Consider the following 21884-nt stretch of genomic DNA (forward strand, 5'->3'; position numbering starts at 1 on the left):
GGTTTACACCGTAATTATAGTATGCTTCTACAACAGTTGACTAATAGTTATACAGTTATCGTCATTCTTTCTTTTATTAATATTAAAATTTTTTAATTTTATTTACATCAATTGTATATTTGTACAGAAACTTTCATTTATTGTCTTTGAAAATGTTTTTTTTTTTTTTTAATTTTTTATTTATTCTTTAAAAGTAGTAAAATGGTAAGATATTTTTTTGTTCTCATTTATAACCCTCGTTTTTATCATGATGTAACTGTAAAACGATTTCCAGATGTGTATAAAGCGCATTTGATTGTTTTGTTTTGTCTTGTCTTGTATTGTCTTGTCTTGTATTGTCTTGTCTTGTATTGTTCTGTTTTGTTTTGTTTTGTTTTGTTTTGTATTGTTTTGTTTTGCATTGTTTTGTTTTGCTTGGCTTTTTTTTGCTTTGTTTTTTCTGTTTTACGATTTGCACCAATATATGAGCACATAAAAAGAAAGCTACATTTATACTACTTAACTTTTCCTTACTATTCGGACATTCTTTTGTCGTATTAACAACTTTGGCTTATTTCTGTTCGCTTTAAACATGAAAGGAAATTGAGGTGGAAGCGGTCAGGTAAATAAAATGAAGCAAAATAAAATGAAGTAAATCAAAATAAAATAGAATAAAAATTATTAAAAATAAAATGAAGCAAAATATAAATTAAGCAATGTGTAAATTATACAAAAAAAAAAAGAAAATTAGCTATACAATTAACACAGAAACCAAAGGACAATAAATCGCACCAATTTGTGCTTCCCTCCCCTGTTATTACTATTTTTTCTTTTCTTGTACACTTAAAAAAAAGGCGTGATTTTTCAACACTTTATAATATGGGTTTAAAAAAACAGAATTGTTTTCCACACAGAAGGTAGGAAATATTTTATAAGATTTATTTAAATTATTTTCAAGTGAATTTAGAAAAATATTAATAAAAGCAAATTTTTCATTTTTGTAGCTATAAGCCTCTTTAATGTGCTCCGAAATTTGATTTATACACTCTTTAAAATGGTAGGTTATGTCCAAATCATTGTATGCTTTGTCAAATATACGAAATTTATATCTTACAGCATTTTTAACCATTATGATATTGGAATATTTATTTACTAATAACTTCGAACGAAGGTAACTTTCTTTAACTTGAGCTATATTTTTTATTTTTTTTTTAACGCCAATGTTAATATCATCTTTATTATTCGAAAAGCTAATTTTTAAATATTTAATAAGCAAAAGGTTATTAAGTAATGCTTTATTTTTTTGAAAATTATTAAAGTCAATTTTTGAAACGTCAGGATAACAAAAACTCCACGATTTATATTTTGTATCAAAGGAGTTTATCTCTGTTTGTTCACAATTCACGTTTGTATACGAAATATATGAAAAATATATCATAAGAAAATCTGCATATAAATAAAGTATATAATAAAATAAGGAATATACAATTTTACTTATATCTTCTTCTGTACCATTTAATTTTAACCCTTTTTGTAATGTAATGGATAATTCTTTGTAACATAAGGACATAGCATAATATGTAAAAGCATATTCTTGATCTGACTGCAAATTTATGTGTAAGCTTAAACAGTTATAGTCAACTAAAACTGTATGCAAAAGAAAATTATAATAATTTTCTATACTTTCTATTTCTTTGTTCATATTATATATTTTAAAATAATACGTCAGAATTTTCATTAACGTATATAATACACGCATGTCTGTATGAAATACGTTTAACTTGGAATGTTCTCTTGACGCCAATAAAAAAGAAAAATTGATTATCTTTTTTACAACAATCTCGAGATACTCAAAAAATAAATTAAAAACCTTGCAAAGGATTATAAGTTTCAATCTTTTTTTCGTTACACTGTAGAACATGCTTTGATTAATTTTCATTTCTGGAACGACACCGTGGATGAAGTCTCTGCTAGTACTTCCATCTGCTTCTTCACGTTTTTCATTCGTACTTCCATCTGCTTCTTCACGTTTTTCATTCGTACTTCCATCTGCTTCTTCACGTTTTTCATTCGTACTTCCATCTGCTTCTTCACGTTTTTCATTCGTACTTCCATCTGCTTCTTCACGTTTTTCATTCGTACTTCCATCTGCTTCTTCACGTTTTTCATTCGTACTACCATCTGCTTCTTCACGTTTTTCATTCGTACTACCATCTGCTTCTTCACGTTTTTCATTCGTACTACCATCTGCTTCTTCACGTTTTTCATTCGTACTACCATCTGCATCCTTTCTTATATCAGTACTGTCGTGAATATCACTACTTCTTCCGTTCGTGGTACTGAGTGTGTCGTTACTGCAGTTGTTGCTGTCAAGGCTAAAAATTCCTTCATCCCGCTCGTTAATGCATCCGCGCCTGGACCTCTTTTTCAAGTTACTGGGCTCACATACATAATCGTTAATAAATTTTTCTATTTCATTAAACAGTTCCATGATTGAACTTTCCCTTTGCATGTAATTTATTAAATATGGAAAAAATAAACGTAACTTCCTTTCGAAATTTTTCAAAACAGTTGTGTTATAATTTTTTTTTAAAAAATTTTGATATTCATCCTTATTTACACAGTTGAGCTCCTGATCTATTTTAAATATATGTTCCATGTTAATAAAAAAATATTCAGGAATAAGAACAAAATTTGTGAATAAGACTAGCACAGGGGTAGAAAAACCAAAATAATTTAAGTCATTAAAAATAATGTTTCTTACAAAAAAATTGTCATTTTCTTTTGCTAATTCTTCCATTATTATATATGATTCATTAAAAAATAAATATACAAAAAAACTAATAAATATATTCACCTCAGAATTATTCACTAGTTCTTGATTTAGATATCTATGATACGGAATATTCATCTCTTCCTTTTTGTAAATATTTAAAAACATGTTGTAGTATAGATCTATATCCTGTTCCTCATACTTATCACAATGATATTTCTCTCGCTTCGTTATATCAGAATCAACAACAGCACCATTATTTCTGTCAATCCCTGCTTCTAGACAGTTTTCACGTTTTTCAAATTTTTCAACATTTTCGACATTTTCGGCATTTTCAACATTTTCGGCATTTTCGGCATTTTCAGCATTTTCAACATTTTCGGCATTTTCGGCATTTTCAGCATTTTCAGCATTTTCAACATTTTCAACATTTTCAACATTTTCAGCATTTTCAACATTTTCAGCATTTTCAGCATTTTCAACATTTTCTGGATATTCCCGTTTTTCTGTTTTATAGACTTTATTTGGCACTTTGTTGAAAATGAGTTCATAACCTTGTTGATAATTCATCGAGTTCTCCAACTTCAAGCACCGCTGTGCTTCGCTTTCCTGTTTTAATATGAGCTGTTTTTCTATATGAAAAAATAGCTTTTTTTCTGTACTCATTATTTGTTTTAGAGATATTCTTGAAATGCATTTTATTAAAATATTACAACTATAGGAGTAATACTTTAAGTAATGAATAATGTTTTTAATATCGAAAAAATGCGATTTCACATTTATGCGCTTAAAATATGATGCTACGTACAATATATCACGAATAATGTTTTCATAAAAAAGGTAACACTCTTCTACATTCATTTCCGTAACATGTTTAGAGACATTGTTAAGTGTGTGCATAAGAAAATATTTATTGAAATATTTTTTTTTCATATTCTTATTTATATTCAAATATTTAGAATTTAACTCTTTCACTATAGTACGTATGCATATTAGCAATTCCTCACAACTGCCTTTTAATGAGTTAATATCAGCGTCACATACTTCGAAAACCATTTGATTTAAAATATATGTAAAATACAGGATAAATTTTATTCTCTTAAATATGGAGTGTATCAATTTATTTATATTTATATTTGTACTTGCGATTACATTTTTACTCATATGTTTATTCATGTTTTGGTTTTTCCTATTTTTTGACTTATCTATATTTTTGGTTTTCTCCGTATTTTTTGAGTCCTCCGACTTCTTTACCTCCTCTGACTTCTTTACCCCCTCCGACTTCTTTACCCCCTCCGACTTCTTTACCTCTCGTGCTTTTTTTTTGTTTTTATCCATTTCTTCAAACTTTTTAGCATATTTCAAAAAACATCTTTTTATAACAAAAAGATTTTTAACCACGTATTTTCTTCTCCTCCTACAGTGGTATATTAAAGTGCCGTTTATTTTCAACAATCCAGTTTTGTAGTCGTCTCTGTGTATTAAGCTGTCGTTTGTTACAACATAGTCGATCATTTCTGAACAGCACGAATAGAAAGTCAGAAATAACTCAAAAAAGAAAAAAATTCTTTTTTTTATATAACTCGTTTCACATGCTACATTGTACATATCATCATCCAAAGGAGTATTATTCTTTGTGCTGCCTGAATGGTTGTCTAGTTGTCCTGTTTCATCAACTTTTTCGTTAATATATTCGTCCACTTCTCTTAGTACTCCTGCTTCCAATCCTCCTTCCACTTCTACGTGCTCAGAATGACCCTGGTCCTGCAGTTTAGGAGATCCCTCCTTCACTGATCTTTCTTTTTCCATAAATTTTATAAATTCTTTATTTTCATTTTTAAATATATCAATATATATTTTATCGAAACAAAAGGCATTCAACCATTTAAAGAATACCTTTTCAAAAAAATAAATATCATCATTACAGTTAATAACGTTTGAGTGATGTAAATAGTAACAACTTAAAACTGTTAAAAAAGGATGATTGCCATTAAGTAATTTTACTAGTTGTAATAATAAATAATCCATCATTAAAACTATATCGTCGGGATTTAATTCTTTAGTTAAGTATTTTTTTTCTTCACACTCTTTTAGTGTTATCCTTTTTTCTGGCTTAATACCTACGTCCAATTTCTTGTCCCCCATTTCAAGCGAACATACGTACTTTTCGTACGAAAATTTTTTTACTTTAATTTCTTCCTCATCATTCAGTCCTACGTAAAAAATGAAAAAAAAAAAAAAAAAAATATTGTAATATCGCATGATTAGAATTGCTTCTAAATATATATACAAACATGCATAATATATTTATGCCCGTACAACCGCTCCCCTGCTACATACGTATAAAGAAACGTGTACTACATGAAAATTTACATACAAGGAAGCATACTAATACGCACATGTAAACATACACCGTCCTTGCACTTCTTTACTTTTGCTATAAGGAGTGGCAAATACCTTTTATATTCATGTAAAGAAAGTTAGAAATGTCTTGGTATTCTTTCTTCTCACTCATGCTTCATATCTTTTAAACAAAATGGTAAAAATACCTCCAAAATTTTTTTCAGCATGAAGTAAAATATTCTCAAAAATGAAAATAACAGGACAAAAAGTATTTGTAACAATATAAATAGGCTATCTAGGTTATTTATTTATATCTTAAAATGTTGTGCGGGAGGAACATACTAATATTAAGAGGATTTCTTTTTTTTTTTTTTTTTTTTTTGTAGCCATATCTTTTTTAAAAAGTAAAAGAAATTTTTCCGTTTAATTTCGCTTCATATTTTTTTTCAAAATATAAAACGGAATTAAATGCTCCAAAAAGTTATTTATAACTTAAAAATAAAAATATAACAATAGCTGACAAAGATAAAAAAAAAAAAAAAAAAAAAACACAGTCGAAAAATTTTAATAACTTTCTTCTTTTTTTTTTTTTTGGGGCAGGGTACCGAATAATCCTTGTTTGAAGAGAGAAATATATATATATATATATATATATTTTAATTCGTTGTTTCGTAATTTTACTTCCCTTGTGTTTCTTTTTTCGTATCATTTTCCTCCCTTTTTTGTACAGCCGTTGGCACCTTTTCACTTTTCCAGAGGTGCATCCAACGGACTATTTCATTTTTGATAACATCAAACAAAAAGTAAAACACGTGGTCTCCTAAGTAGGAGAGAAAAAAAAAAAAGTTCATTGTGGAGAAATATTCTATAATAAATATAGGAGCTCAAAACAAATGAAGTTGCATATATATATTACTATAAAAATAAAGTTTTAACTTCTTTCATGTGCTTTTTTTTTTTTTTTTTTTCCAAATTATACAGAAACACAAAATTAGATAAGCAAATGTAAAGAAAATGTTGTAATTGGAATTTCGTTCATTCTGGTGATATTGTATGTATATTAAAACGTGAACATAAAACATAAACAAATAAAATAAAATAAAATAAAATATTATCAAATTAAAAAAATAAAGTACGGTCAATTCAAACAAAATAAAATAGATAAATCAAACAAAATAAAATAGATAAATCAAACAAAATAAAATAGTTAAATCAAACAAAATAAAATAGATAAATCAAACAAAATTAAGAACAATCAAATGAAACAAAAATAAGAACAATCAAATCATACAAAATTAAGAACAATCAAATCATACAAAAATAAGAACAATCAAATCAAACAAAAATAAGAACAATCAAATCAAACAAAAATAAGAACAATCAAATCAAACAAAATAAAATATAATCAATTAAAATCATATATCATAATAAATGTTTTTTAAGGCATAAAATTAGGACATATAGTATATATATATTTATATAATTTTTTGTTTAATAATACTCGTTCAAAAGATAAGAGCAAAAATGAATGTGCATAAATAAAGTATTCCCCTAAGGGAGTGATATGTGTATATAAATAAGACATTTTAAGATGTAAAAACTGAAGCTTACATTTTTATATTTTTATTTTTACTACCTTTTAATATATATTATTATTGCCATTCTTTTTAATTATTCTACTTAAGAATATTTACTTATACTTTCTTGTTTTATTGAAATGATTAAAAATTCGGTAGAGAAAAATAAAATAAAAAAAATTATAAAAATAAAAAAAAATTAGGATTACGTACGACCCTACATATTTTCAAATATTTGCCTTTTAATTGTTAGGAGGAATATATCACATATTAACGTCTAATTCTTTGCACAAATTGTTAATCTAAAAAAGAAAATATATCTTCATTAACCATATATTTATATAAATAAACTTAAGCACTATATAAATTTATGTTTGCTTTTTTGTCTAAGTTTAAGTATATGCTTACTTCGTTGTTCGCTTCGACATTTTGTTCGCATTTTGCTTCGTTGTCTAATTTGTTATACGCTTTGCTGTCTGCTTCGTGATTCGCTTCTTTGTACGCTTCTTTGTACGCTTCTTTGTATGCTTCTTTGTATGCTTCATTATTTGCTTCATTATTTGCTTTATTGTTTGCTTCATTGTTTGCTTCATTATTTGCTTCATTGTTTGCTTCATTGTTTGCTTCATTATTTGCTTCCTTACTTAGACGATCTCTTGTTTGTTTATTTATTCCTCTAGTTACTTGTTTATTTTGTTTGTTGTTTTTAGTTAGTAGCAAAAAATTTTCATCCAAAATTTGTTTCTGCTTTAAAGATTTGCAGTATTTCTTAAGAAATATCGCACATGGACACATATGTATGTATATATATATATGTTTATGTTTACGTATGTATGCATCAGAGCACCACTGATAAAACACGAAACGCCAGGTACTATGGTGATATGCATTAAAATTTATGGACTGTGGGTATTATTAAAATTTCTTTTTTTCAGGTCTTACATTTTTAATTTCATTAATATTTTTTTTCATTTCTATTTTCCTTAAAAAAGTAAAAGTGTTCATTGTGAAATTATTTTTTGAAATATATATGTGTGAAATGGTGAAGGTTAAGTTGTATTTTTTTTTATTTTTTTTAGTTTTTTCATTTTGTTACGCTACTTTCTCACTTCCAAATTTATATTGAATTTCACTTTTTGTATATTTTCCGATACTTTATTTATCTGAGTATTAATAGAATCATCAATTCTTTTGTAGTATTTTAGTTGTCCACCCATTTTGTCATTATCTTTTTTTATTATTTCCAGTTCTGCAAAGATATTTTTATTGTTACATTTACACTTGCGTGTTATTGTAAATTCCTATGTAAACGCACGCACGCATACGTACACACACAGACTTACATTTACACTTATACATACAATCATACTCAGCCATAGTTCCCCTTTCAAGAGAGTATGTACTTGCTATATATGGTTGCATTACGCACATGTAGTTGTATTTTCTTATTCTTTTTTTTTTTTTTTTTTTAAATTAAAAACAATTCTAAGTCAACTTTTTGTTTATTTGCATAGTAGGGAAGCACAATACTACTTCGATTAAGGGAAAATACAACGCAAATTTTATTTATAAAAAATATGTAACAAACATATGTGATAATAAAGACATGAATTGTCATATAATGTAGTACTGTTGGAGTCTCACTGTTTGGAATATATAACTTTTATTTGTTTATTTATTTTATTTTTTTTTTTTTTGAATTGTATACATATGTACTGTTTACTTATATAATTCTTATTTCCTCCCCTTTTTTTTCGCTTCAGGGATGGCAGTTGTGTACATATGTATATATGCGCATGTATGTATGAATGTATATATACTCGTATGTGAACACGTGTATGCGCTCGTATTATTCATATATGTATATACATTCGTTGTTGCTACCTTGTTTTAGTGCCATAAGGTCATCTTGCTGCTTTTCGATTTTTCCTTTTTCCGTAGTTTTTAATTTTTCTTTATAAATTAAAATTTCATGAACTTTTATTAAGTCTTTTAATTCCTGAATTAAACCTGCGATGTTATTTGAAAATGATTTCAAATGATCATACCTTTTTTCTATGCTTAACTTACACGAAGTTGGGTCTGCCATTTTTTTTTTTTTTTTTTTTTTTTTTTTGTTACAATAATGATGGAAACGTTTTAAAATTATTAAAAAACAAATGAGGAAAAATGGAAGACAAAATATGCATATTTACACACATACATAAGCATATACATACAAATTCACCCATGCATATACTTATCCATAAGAACACACATACGACCTACAAAATCTAAAGGAAGAGCTCACAAAAAATAAAAAGAATTATAGATGAAGGAACAAAAAAAAATTGGAGAAAGCATATTTTGCTTGGTAGTGTCACATTAAACACATATATTATAAATTCGTTTTTTTAAGAACAACATTTTATATAAAAATTCGTCTTTTAAGTTTAAAAAATAGACTGTTATTATGAATATCATTCAAACGTTCACTTTTCTTTTAGGCTACAAAAGGGCTTAAAATTTTATTAACAGTCACTAATGCATTATATTATTACTATCATTATTATAATTTTAACTTTTTTTTTCCCTGCTCTCTGTTATTTGTTACATATTTATTTATAGGTTTAATTTTTTTTTTTTTTTTTTAAGCTTATAGTTACAAGCATGCGTATATGTGTATTAACACAAGCAAAAAAACGAAAGTATAAAAAAAAAAAAAAAAAAAAAAAAAAAAAAAAAAATACAAAAATGAATCGTTGCACATGCTTCTTAACACTATGAACGGTAATAAGAATTCCTTTTTTTTTTTTTTGAGAATGTTATTCTCTATTAAACCATTTAAATGTAATGAAGTTAAACAGGTGTTCACCTGTGTACATGTACAGATACAAATATTTGTATTAAAAAGAAAACATATATAATAATCGTTACAGAAAATAAGCCCGTAGATATTAGGTATAATACTAAGCATAAACAACCATAGAGAGAAACCAAAAATTTAGCAAGATAGAGCAAAATAAAGCAAAAATAAAATAACAATATAACAAATTAAAACGGAGTAACACAATAATTAAGACTTGCGAGCACATTTTACTAATTTTTAAATTATGCATATATTTTGGACAGACTGAAATATCCTTTTGAAGATATGCGGCTCTTGCCTTTTTTACACACACTTAACGAAATTTTGTAGATTTTAACTTTTCAAAAATATTTCAATAATTGTTTATGTACATAGTAAAAATATAAGCACAACTCCTGTATATTCCTATTATGTAATTGCATTTTACATGGATCAAGAAATAAAATAAATACAATAAATATAATGAATCAAATGAATATAATAAATATAATAATATAACACAAATATGCAACAAAATAAATATATTAATGTACTCAATGTAACATTTTAAACATAAAAAAATTATCTTTTTAATTACAATCACAATGCAATATAGTCTCTTTTTTAAACAGGACTTATATTAACGTTATTATATATACATATATATATGTTCACTTCACATATTTACATATCCTTAAAAGCTTCCTTTTTTAATTTTATTCGCAACAAAAAAAGAAAAAAATTAAATAATAAAAAAAAAAAAAAAAGAATTTTATAAAATAATTTGTTAAAAAAACATATATTGGTTCATTTTTATCATTTCATATTTGTGAGAAAATGATGATGCTATAAGTTTTCTTTTCATTATATGCTTAACAAGTTGAAAATGCAAGATGTAAAGCTGAAAGAATAGAGAAGTAACATTTATAATCGAATTTTTACATTGTTCACACATTTAAGGAGTAAACCTTTTAAGGAGTACCCTAGTAAAGATTTTGAAGATATATGTATAAGTATGTTTGTATTTATGTACGTATGTACGTATGTGTAAACACTTTGGCTTTGTCGTGTAACTATAGTTACCCTGCTTTTTTAAAGCGTCAAAGTGCAATTTTTGAGAATATATTTTGTGTATTTATGAAAAAGCCCTAATTTGTCATTTTCAGAAAGATTAAAAAAAAGGAGAGAAAAAAAAAAAGTAAGGACATTAATTTTGTAGGGTGTACACTTAGAGATCAGGAACGAGCGGAAGGCTTATATGTACAAATATACGATTATATCTATGTGCGTATGTACGCATGTATGTATATTCATATATATCCGTATTATGCATGTATACTCGTACGTACGAAGTGTATGTAAAAGGTTAAGATGTACATGCCGAATAAAATCGACGTGAAAGACTATACTGGAAAATACTTCTGCGGGGTTGGAAAATATCCATAAATATGAAAAAGGAAAATAATTAAGGATGATAAATAATTTATTCACATGCATAACTTAAAAATGTGGAAAAAAAAATTTTGTAAGCATCATTTTAGACCATCTATATATTAAAAAATAATAATGAGAGCTTAAATCATGAGGGGCAATCTTTTTTTTTATTACTCGTTTTTATGCATCACTTCTCAAGTATAATTCCAAAAACTATTCGTGTGTTTAATTTTCATTTTGTTTATATCTGTACAGTTGTCTGTTCATATGTTTTTTTTTTTTTTTTACAATTTTTTTTCAATTTCTTCAATTATATCTTCTTTTTTTTTTCACATGTATATTAAAAATATTAAAATTTCATTGTTACATTATGCTCTCTTAATTTTTTTAATTTATTATATAAATTTGAGTGAATGCAACTTAACATTTAATGTTATACCAAAAGCTGCCATAAAATACGTACATTGTAATTATATGTACAACGTAAAATGTGTGTGCAATAGTAAGTTAGCTAAAGAAAGAAGACATAATAAACATGATGAAAATGTTCATAAATGTAACAGAAAAAAAAAAAAAAAAGTTCCAAATGAGCAAGATGTGTCTAAAAAAAGATTTTACGAATACACAGAAAAAGAGGAAAAAGCTGTAAACAACTTTTTAACCACAGCAATGAAGAGAAGCAAAATTTTAAAGCATGGTAAAAGGAACAAATACATGTATTACTTTGTATTAAATAAACTTAATAGAAATTTAGTGATCAATGCGCGTAACAACAAGACTATAAATAAAATTTGCAAGGAAAATATTCCAATTTTTATGACAGAAAATAAATTGTCATTACACAATGCGTTCAGTAATAAAAATGGGCATATTTTACACAAAACAAATCGTGCACATTGGAATTATAAAGAGAAATGTTTTCCTATTTTTGCCATTTGCAGCGATACTAAATCCAGTACAGGCACTGCTTACATTGTAGGAAATGATCAAAAGTACCATAGCATATGTAACATACAAGAGAAGAAATACAGAGAGATTCATTTAAACGCGGGAGCAGTTGTGCAAGGAAACAATACGAAAAAAAAGAAAAAAAGAGTTTTGAGCGAAAAGTCTAAAGAAAGTATGAAAGAAAAGCTTCGAATAATTATGATACAAAAATGGAAAGATACAGAATTTAGGAAAAAAATGATAAAATCATTTAAAAAAAGAGGCATTGAACATAACAAGAAAATTTCGGAAACATTAAAAAACAAATGGAAGAATGATAAAGAATATAAATTAAAAACATTAGAAGGTCAGCGCAAATATTTTGTTAATAGATATAAAAATAGGCATAAAACATATTATACTTCTGCAGAAACAAGGGAAAAAATATCAAAAGCTATGAAACTATATTGGTTAAATAAAAATAAATACAAACAAATGCAAACCCATAATTTACAGTCTGTAGTGAAGAAAAAAAAAAAACATAAAAAAGTTTGGGAGAATATTTACTCAATTATATTAGATCAAAAACAAGATGACTTAAGCAATTATCAAACCTTTCACCATAATTTATCTGTCAACTTGGAGGCTGCTCTTCGTTGATATGCAAGTTTGCAGCGCATACTTGTAGAACGTACATACCTAAGTATGAACTGTGTAAAGAATGTACATTTGGTATGTGACTATGTGCATATTCAAGCATGTGATGATGTGCAATATACACATACGTGCTAATGTAGGTATGCCGTTCGTTTGTGTAATTTTTTTTTTTTTTTTTCTCTTTTTTCTTTTAAGAAAAATTGAAAATTTTTATACAAATTTAATCCATACAGTGAAAAGGTTTAGTTCCTTTTCTACTCTTGCTGAAAAAAGTGGAGCTAACCCACATAACATGTAAGTTAATTTTTCGTATGTTTTTCCTACTCTTCGTTTTTGAAGAAAGTAAGAATAATTTTGTTTAAAATGAGAAATATTTTTTTTTTTTTTTTTTTTATTATTATGAATGACAATATTTTCCCTTAATGTCCCTTTTCTTTATAAAAATATATCTTTATTAAAAGTATAGTTTTTTTTTAATTTATATATGTTTTGTTTTTGAAAAATTTAATGCCTCGGAAGGATAGCGAGTAATACGAAGTGTATAAATATGAGCATATATTTGTATTATACATACATGTAATACTCTTGTACGTAATACTCTTGTATGTAATACTCTTGTATGTAATACGCTTGTACGTAATACGCTTGTACGTAATACGCTTGTACGTAAAACGCTTGTACGTAATACGCTTGTACGTAATACGCTTGTACGTAAAACGCTTGTACGTAATACGCTTGTACGTAATACGCTTGTATGTAATACGCTTGTACGTAATACGCTTGTATGTAATATTCGTGCAATCATTACTCGTGTGTTTGTTATTAATGTGGGTACATTTTGTATACATACAGCATGCTTTTAACGAAATGAGGAGAGCGTCAAAATAGTAGGAAATGATTAAATGTCATAATTTTAAAGTAAAATCAAAAGGTAGCAGTTACACATACTAAATGCATTAGGATATTGAGTTCCCAATATATGTATGTATAATATTTGGTATAAGGGAAAATAAAAAAAAAATTGTTTTCTTCGTTTTAATGATTTATACTGTAGTTAATAGAAGGAGATCATCATTATTACGATCATCAACAGCATCAACAGCATCAACATCATCATCGCCATCATCATTATTATTATTATCATTATGCGTTTTTATATTTCTCCTTTTCTTATATAACTTTGACTGTGCGTGTGAAGCTAAATGGAGCATAAGAGAAAATGTGTACTTAATTATTAATTGTTCAGGTAGAAGAAAAAATAGAGGGTATTTTAAAAAAAAAGACTACTTGAAAAGTAGACAGGATAAAAGTTATAACGTGCAAAAAAAATATAATAATAAGGATAATGATAGTAATGATAGTGATAATAAATACAATAACGTAGTTAAAAAGGAAGCTTTCGCTCTTTTTTACATTAAATATTTTAAATTATCCTTATTATTATATAATAAGGGGAAAAAAAGGGAAAAAGGAAAACGTTACACAATTAACTCCTACAATAGTTCGTATTATATTGACAATGGAACAAACTTGAACGAAGCAAAAATAGGTGATAAGAATAACACACAATGGGGTATTGAACCACATGGAAGTCTAAGCAGATGGGAAAAAGACGACAATAATAACACGATTAATAAAAGCAGTGCAAAAGAAATGCAGGCGTGTATGGAAGACGTTAATAAGGGTGATATAATAACAAATATGACAAATATGACAAATACAGCAAATACAGCAAATACAATAAAAGTAGAGCAAAAAAATATCAGAAATTTTTGCATACTGGCACACATTGATAGTGGAAAGTCAACCCTAGCTGACAGATTTTTAGAATTAACGAATACCATAAAAAAGAAAAGGATGCAAGATCAATATTTAGATATGATGTCGTTAGAAAGGGAAAAGGGTATAACAATTAAATTGAAGGCAGTAAGGATGAGTTACCATAATTATATTTTCAATTTAATTGATACCCCAGGACATTTTGATTTTTATCATGAAGTTAAGAGATCGTTAAATGTATGTGAAGGAGCTATTCTGTTAATTGATGGAAATAAAGGTATTCAGTCACAAACTCTTAACATCTTTTTAGAATTAAAAAAACATAATATAAAAATAATTCCTGTTATAAATAAAATAGATTTAAACACATGCATGTATGATAAAATAAAAGATGATTTAATAAAAAAGTTTTATTTCAAAAATGAGGAAATTTTAAAAATTTCAGCGAAATTTGGTTACCATGTAAAAGATTTATTTCAAAAAATAATAACAGATATTCCATATCCTACTATTAATTCTAATAGTTTTTTTAGGGGAATTGTTTTTGACTCATTTTTTGATAAATATAAAGGAGTAGTATTAATTATCAAAGTTCTAAATGGAAATTTAAAAAAAAAAACAGAAATATTTTGTATAAATAGTGAAAAGTCTTATATTATTCAAGAAGTTGGTTACCTTGTACCCGAGATGAAACAGACTCAAGAAATAAAACAAGGAGATATTGCATACCTTTGCTCTAATATAAGAAATTGTAATGATATTCAAATTAGCGAAACGATAATTAATAAGGACATAGTAAAACTGAAAGGACAAAAAAAGACATTTGTGGTAAATTCGAAAATATTAAACATTGGAAATTTATATGCTAATGTAAAAAAGGAGGATACACTTTTGCGCTGTTCTGATGAGAATTATTCAAATGAAAATAGCTCCTCCTGTAAATTGGTTACACAAAAGTTTAATGATGATGAGGGGGAAGTGAAAAAGATCGACTTGAATAATTGGTGTAATAAAAGCTTGAGTGATGAGAAGCAAAAGATATTTGAAAATGGGGTACAAAAGAATAATGTGTGCGTAACTACCCTTGATGAGGATCGAACGTGTACTGAGGAGACGATAAAAGATGGACCCTCGAAAAAATTGGATGATTTTAAAGAAGAAAAGGAAATAAATATAAAACAAATTGCAGCAACAAAAGTAGACGTTTCCTACCCATCCGTATACTGTAATATATACAGTGTTAATGATAAAAAATCGAATGAATTGCATATGGCTTTGAACAAGTTAAAACTGAATGATTCTTCCTTTTCTTTTAAAATTGACATCTGTGAAACTTTAGGAAAGGGCTTTAAATGTGGTTTTAATGGCTTACTGCATTTAAACATAATACAAGAGAGGATTAAAAGAGAGTATAACATAGAAACTATTGTTACAGCTCCCTCCGTGAATTACTTAGTGAGAGTGAAGGAAAAATACATTGACAAAAGGTTAAAACAAAAACTGATAGAGAAAAATTTTGACATAAGTAACGTTCATATAGACACAAGGAGGGGGGGTAACGGCACAAAGGGGATGGATAGTGGCAATGAAGAGATGAACAGAGGCGAGGTAGAGATGGATAGTGGCGAAGAAGAGATGAACAGAGGCGAGGTAGAGATGGATAGTGGCGAGGAAGAGATGAACAGAGGAGAGGTAGAGATGGACGGATGCGAAGATGAAGATGTGGATAGTACCCTAAAATGCGTGAGTGGTGATGGAAAAAATGATTTTTCCGAAGGGCTCTTTTTCATGACGAGCAACGTGAATGACATTCCTCAAAGGAATTATGTGAAATGCATTTATGAACCGTATGTAAAAACTAATATCATTGCACCGGTGGAGTACCAGAAACATATATTAAGAGAATGCTTTAATAGAAGGGGTATTTTTATTAAAAAAGATATTGTTAATGATCAAATAATATTTTTTTTCGAGATGCCCTTATCTGAAATTCTTATTAACTTTATAGATGATATTAAATCACAGACCAAAGGATATGGATCAATGAGTTACGAAAATTATGTTATATATAAAGAAAGCGATTTATACAAAATTAATATTTACATAAATCATAAATGTATCGATTCTTTATCATTCATATCCCATAAACTTAACTATTATGAAAAAGCAAGAAACATTGTTTTAAAATTAAAAAATTTAATCAATCCTCATCAATTTCTTATTGTTATTCAAGCAGCAGTTGGGACTAAGGTTTTTGTTTCAGAAAAAATAAAACCACTAAAGAAAAATGTTACAGCGAAATGTTATGGGGGTGATATTACAAGAAGGAGGAAGTTAATAGAAAAACAAAATGAAGGGAAGAAAAAAATGTTTAACATAGGAAAGGTAAAATTATCTCCAAATATATTTACCAAATTGTTTGATTTGAAAGGCAACTGAAAAGCGGCTTTCCGAAATGATTTGGGAAATATTTGAGAAGTGGGGGTCAATATATATATATATATATATATTTTTTTTTTTTTTTTTTTGTTGGCATAAAAAAGAGATATAAAGGTTCGGTGTAATTTAAAAAAAAATAAACCACGTCACGCTTATAAAAGGATGAAGATTAGATAACAAAACAAAAAAAAAAAAAAAAAAGAGAAATGGGACGAAAAGAAACAAAAATAACGAAATGGGACGAAAAGAAACAAAAATAACGAAATGGGACAAAAACTGAAAAAAGAGTTTACTGTGTAGTGACACTTGCTGGCGAAATCACATTAACATGTACACGTACGTGCCTTACGAATTCCCTTTTGTGAGACCATGTTGATATGTCTAAAATTATTTTTTTCGTTTTCTTCGTTTTTTCCGTTTTTCCGTTTTTCCGTTTTTCCGTTTTTCCGTTTTTTCCGTTTTCTCCATTTTTCCTTTTCTGGGAATCGCTAAAAGAGCAACAAAAGGTGGGTGCCCTTCTATTATTATATGTAGCTGCATTACGTATACATAAAATTTTACGCGTTGTTAATATTTTTTTTTTTTTTTTTGTGATAATTCTCTCCTTACAAAATAAATTCTTTTTTTCAGCAAAAAAGACAAAAATAAAAACAAGCTACATGAAAACATATAAATAGGAAACAAATTATTAATATCATATGAACTTAATAATTTTTTATTATTTTTTGAAGGCGCACAATTTTTATGTATATGTTCTAAATTCTCTGGGTCATTATGCATATCAACATTTTCTTTTTTAGCTTCTTTATTTTGGTCTAATTCCAACTTATTTTGTTTCTCTTTGTTTAAAAAATTGTTTCCAGTTGGTCTACTTAAACCCGTTAAATTACTCAATTTCTTTTTTATACCAACTAGCCAACTTTTAAGTTTATTAAGTAATTTATATTTTGAGATAACATCATTTTCATAAATATATATTAACGGTTCAGAATGTTTAATATTGTATGGATCGTAGGAAATGGAAATATCTTTTTCCTTACTTGCTTGATCAAAAATATTTTGTGTATATTCATTTACTTCAACATTTTTGCACTGTTTATTGTTTCGGGATATACTAACATAAATTTTATACTCTTTATTACTTTGAACTATTTCATTATTTACATAAAAATAATATTTTATATTTAAATAATATGCACCTTGAAAAAAGTTCCTTGAACATTTCAGTGTAACATTTTCAATATAACCATTTGTTTTTTCCCATTTTCCCTTTTTCCAATTTTCGTAAATTAAGTATGAGCTTAGGGTCAAGCCGTAAGAACCGACTACAAGGGGTAGGACAGTTCTCACTGTTTCCATTTCTGCATAGAAAAGTGCGCATATGCATATATAAACGCATGTGGATATACATACATGTACGTATACACACGTACATATACAGATATATACATAAATGAATAAGTTATCAAGGACCACTAGTAGGGTACCATTTTACCATGCACCTATTTTTAAGAACATTTTACTGTATAGCAAGTTATGCCTTGCTTCATTATCCTTTTTTTGTCCTTTACCTTTTCATGTCATTTTTTTTTTTTTTTTTTTTTTGATAACTTAGAACATTTTCTCCTTTTCCAGTTGTATACTTGTAACTATTAGTTCTTTTATTGATAACGTATTTTATATTTCTATATCTTTTTTTTTCTTTTTTTTTTTTACGATATAAGAGGTTGCACAGGTTTTATTCACAAAATCCAACAAATTTGTATGTTATAAAATTTCATTTTATTTTATTTCTTTTTTTTTTAACACGTAAGAATTTCAATCATTTTTAATATTACTTAAGTGTTATTAACAAGTTTCTTAATGCGTTTTTCTGCAGAATAATGAAGAGGAATATTAGCTTCAGAAAAATTATATCATTCTAGCATGGCAAAAAGAAAAAAATATCTCTACATATAAATGAAAATATTTCCTTATACAAATTAGCTCTACTACAGCTGCTAGCACTAATAGCCATTTTTACACAAAAAAAAAAAAAAAAAAGAAAAGAAAAAAATCGCTATAAATTTCCATTTTCATCATTACAATTACGGAAATTTTTTTTTTTTTTCTAAACGATTCGATTTACAAATTTTTTAAGAACTCGACACATTTAAATATATAAAAATGATCTTTTCTATGAAACTTTTTAATTGTCGCAGTAGGAATATAAATTTTTATTATTTACATTAATTATTTTTATTTAAATCCCCCTTTTCATGTCTATATTTCACATTTATAAATACTTATATATGGATATAACACATATATACGTATACAAATCTCTAATGGGTTAATTATTAAGGACTTGAAAAAAATAGGAGTAACACGTGTATGTGTAAAATAAAAGGAATGCATAGGTGGAAAAGGGTAAATCAGTTAAAAATATTTTTCCGGAATGTTCTCTTTTTTTATGTAAGATATAACAAAAAAAAAAAAAAAAAAAATACATATATATATATATATACAGAACTGTGGTAATAATAAAAACAATTGTGATATATATCTTTTTATCACGTGTTCGAGAATGAGCGAAAAAAAAAAAAATTCTCTTTAAACATGAATAATTCTTAATTAAAAAAAAGGATTGTCAATTTGAAAAGATGAAAAAATTTCACTTAACAATACATAATATGCACTTCTTCATTTATATATATTATGCTTATACCTTTTTTGTAAGTTTTTTACATCTTACTTGTGCTCATGTTTGATGACAAAGTTTCTGCAAAAAAATTAAAATCGTTACTCAAGCAATATAAAAGATGGTACTTCGAAAACAAGTGTATACTTTTATGCTACATTCAAATGGAGAATTTTTGTGTTTGCATTTCTAGTTGGGTCAAAGGGTCTATAATATGCAAAAACAACATAAAATGTTCCTTCTACATGTGCTTTAACTTTACTTTGCACCATTCCTAAACCTCCAACTAATCCTCCTATATGTTTATATGCTCTAGGCTTACTATTATTATCTTGTTGTGTTTGCAACTGATCATCAGAATTGGTTCCACTGGTACCATCATTGTTCATTTGGGGTTTTTCAATAGCTTTTGGTTGTGTTACTGAAATATCCCTTGAAAAAAAAGATTTTGTAACTTTTTTTGTAGGAAAATGTGAGGGTTCTATATTAGGCATAGTTTTATGCACTCCTAACATTGCCCATATATATCCATTTCCATGAACTGCTTCTAACTGTACACACAAAATTTTTTTTGCACTTAACTCATAATTTATAACCTCTACATTAGTATTATGTAAAATATCTCCTAAATATACTGTAGCTTCACATGGTTCATTTCCTGTCAATTCGTATCTTCGATCTTCATCTGATACTTCAACTAAAATGTCTGAAATTTTTTGTGGCATGAAATTATCAGGAATATTTCCAATTCTTGCCTGTTCATAATTTTCTCCTCCAGTTTTTTGCTCTTCCTGTAAATCGTTTTCCATACTATATGTTGAATCAATGAATGATGGACTATACACTGATGATAGTAGAAGTGGAGCACTATTTGAGTTTACGTCTGTATCTTCTATATCGTTCGAATTTTCGGGTTTACTATTACAACTGGCGCTGCTACCGGATGATGCAGATGATTTATCTAAATTATCCTTTTCGTCTGATTCTTGGTTATTTAATTTCTTTCTAATTAATAAAACAGAACCTTGATTCTCCTTAGTATTATTTGAATTACTTATGTAACTGTACGGTATTATGGTAAAGTTTGATGGGGACATGCTTTGAAAGATACTTCTAGCAATATCAAGCCAATTATTCTGATTTACTATATCAAAAGTAAACGTTCTATTATCTACGGGGCATATGGATAGGAATAAAAAAATGTGTCTGTATGTGTGTTTGCACAGACGCATGGCGCGTACACATACATACATACGTAATACACACAAATATACACGCATAATACATACACACATAATACATATACACATAATACATATACACATAATACATATACACATAATACATATACACATAATACATACATACATACATACGTTTCTAAGTACACTTATTATGGTGAAAAAAATAACAAATAACTAGAGAACAAACGATCGAATGAACATGAGACTATGAAAACGTAAAAACAAGGTAATGACTTTTTCATGTAATAACTGATATAATATCCCCCAATTAATTAAACTCAAAACACATAGAACAAAAAAATAAATGACAAAAAACTTAAATATAAAAAAATTGATAAAAGATAAAACATTGGTATATGGACAAACATATTTGTTCTTAATCACATTATGATGTTAATGTTGTATGCTTTTCTAAAACTGTTTAAAAAATATTTCACATGTAAAAACATTCAAATTATGGCTTTTTTTTTTTTTTTTTTTCATTTCATCTAGAAAAATATTGGTAGCGAAATTTTAATATGAATATATACATGGGGTTCAAAGAAAAAGTCGTTATAACAATTGAAAGCATGGAGCATTTTGCATGTAAGAAGCTAGAATATTTGTATATATATTTACAAATACAAAAGTAAACGGATTAATATAAATTTTTATTCGCGTACATGGAGATAAGTGCAGTAACATTTATAGTAATACGTATATTGCGAATATAATTCAAGTAACGAATTAAATATTATTCTTGTGCCATAACTGCAACAATCAGTTTTTTTGCAAAACAACCTATTTTCATTTTAAGCAAAATATATATATATATATATATATATATATATATATATATACAATGAACATATTTTATAAAGCAACTATTTTCGCGTATTAAAAAAATGTACTTACATACACATATATACATAAGTACATACTTAAATACACAAATATATATATTTATATATGGATACATTTACTTATACATATAAAAGAATTCTTCTGCAAAATATAAATATGTGGTCGTGGTAAATATATATAAATTACGTTGTTTTTTATTTGTTTTTTTCCATAAAACAATTTCTTATCATAGTTACCTGAACACTTTGTCAGAAAGGCTGTGGACGAGCAAAGGATAAAAAGGAAGTTTAAAATATTCATACTGCGAAACAATGAATATTATTTTTTATAATATAAAATTTGAGGGGTTGAATATAAAATATTTTTTAAAAAAAAGAACACA

The 21884-nt window shown here is 26.9% G+C and overlaps 5 protein-coding genes across 5 annotated transcripts; 2 read left to right on the plus strand and 3 right to left on the minus strand.

Moving 5' to 3' along the window:
• Positions 1-799: 799 nt before the first annotated feature.
• MKS88_001903 (uncharacterized protein) lies at positions 800-8761 on the minus strand (the record flags this gene model as incomplete). The annotated part of the gene is made up of 7 exons (XM_067214870.1): positions 800-4965; positions 5210-5268; positions 5777-5915; positions 7032-7440; positions 7615-7654; positions 7774-7921; positions 8557-8761. The coding sequence occupies 7 exons, from the start codon at positions 8759-8761 to the stop codon at positions 800-802; spliced, it is 5166 nt and encodes a 1721-aa protein (XP_067074205.1).
• A 2646-nt stretch (positions 8762-11407) lies between these two features.
• On the plus strand, positions 11408-12520 carry MKS88_001904 (uncharacterized protein; the record flags this gene model as incomplete). The annotated part of the gene is made up of 1 exon (XM_067214871.1): positions 11408-12520. The coding sequence occupies one exon, from the start codon at positions 11408-11410 to the stop codon at positions 12518-12520; it is 1113 nt and encodes a 370-aa protein (XP_067074206.1).
• Positions 12521-13555: 1035 nt separating this feature from the next.
• Positions 13556-16735, plus strand: MKS88_001905 (GTP-binding protein; the record flags this gene model as incomplete). The annotated part of the gene is made up of 1 exon (XM_067214872.1): positions 13556-16735. One exon carries the CDS (start codon positions 13556-13558, stop codon positions 16733-16735), a length of 3180 nt encoding a protein of 1059 aa, XP_067074207.1.
• A 289-nt stretch (positions 16736-17024) lies between these two features.
• Positions 17025-18094, minus strand: MKS88_001906 (uncharacterized protein; the record flags this gene model as incomplete). Its single annotated transcript, XM_067214873.1, has 2 exons — positions 17025-17269; positions 17473-18094. 2 exons carry the CDS (start codon positions 18092-18094, stop codon positions 17025-17027), a joined length of 867 nt encoding a protein of 288 aa, XP_067074208.1.
• A 1470-nt stretch (positions 18095-19564) lies between these two features.
• MKS88_001907 (inhibitor of cysteine proteases) lies at positions 19565-21802 on the minus strand (the record flags this gene model as incomplete). Its single annotated transcript, XM_067214875.1, has 2 exons — positions 19565-20586; positions 21739-21802. The coding sequence occupies 2 exons, from the start codon at positions 21800-21802 to the stop codon at positions 19565-19567; spliced, it is 1086 nt and encodes a 361-aa protein (XP_067074209.1).
• Between the last annotated feature and the right edge of the window lie 82 nt (positions 21803-21884).

Source organism: Plasmodium brasilianum, chromosome 7 (genome assembly GCF_023973825.1).
Source record: "Plasmodium brasilianum strain Bolivian I chromosome 7, whole genome shotgun sequence".
Classification (NCBI taxonomy): domain Eukaryota; phylum Apicomplexa; class Aconoidasida; order Haemosporida; family Plasmodiidae; genus Plasmodium; species Plasmodium brasilianum.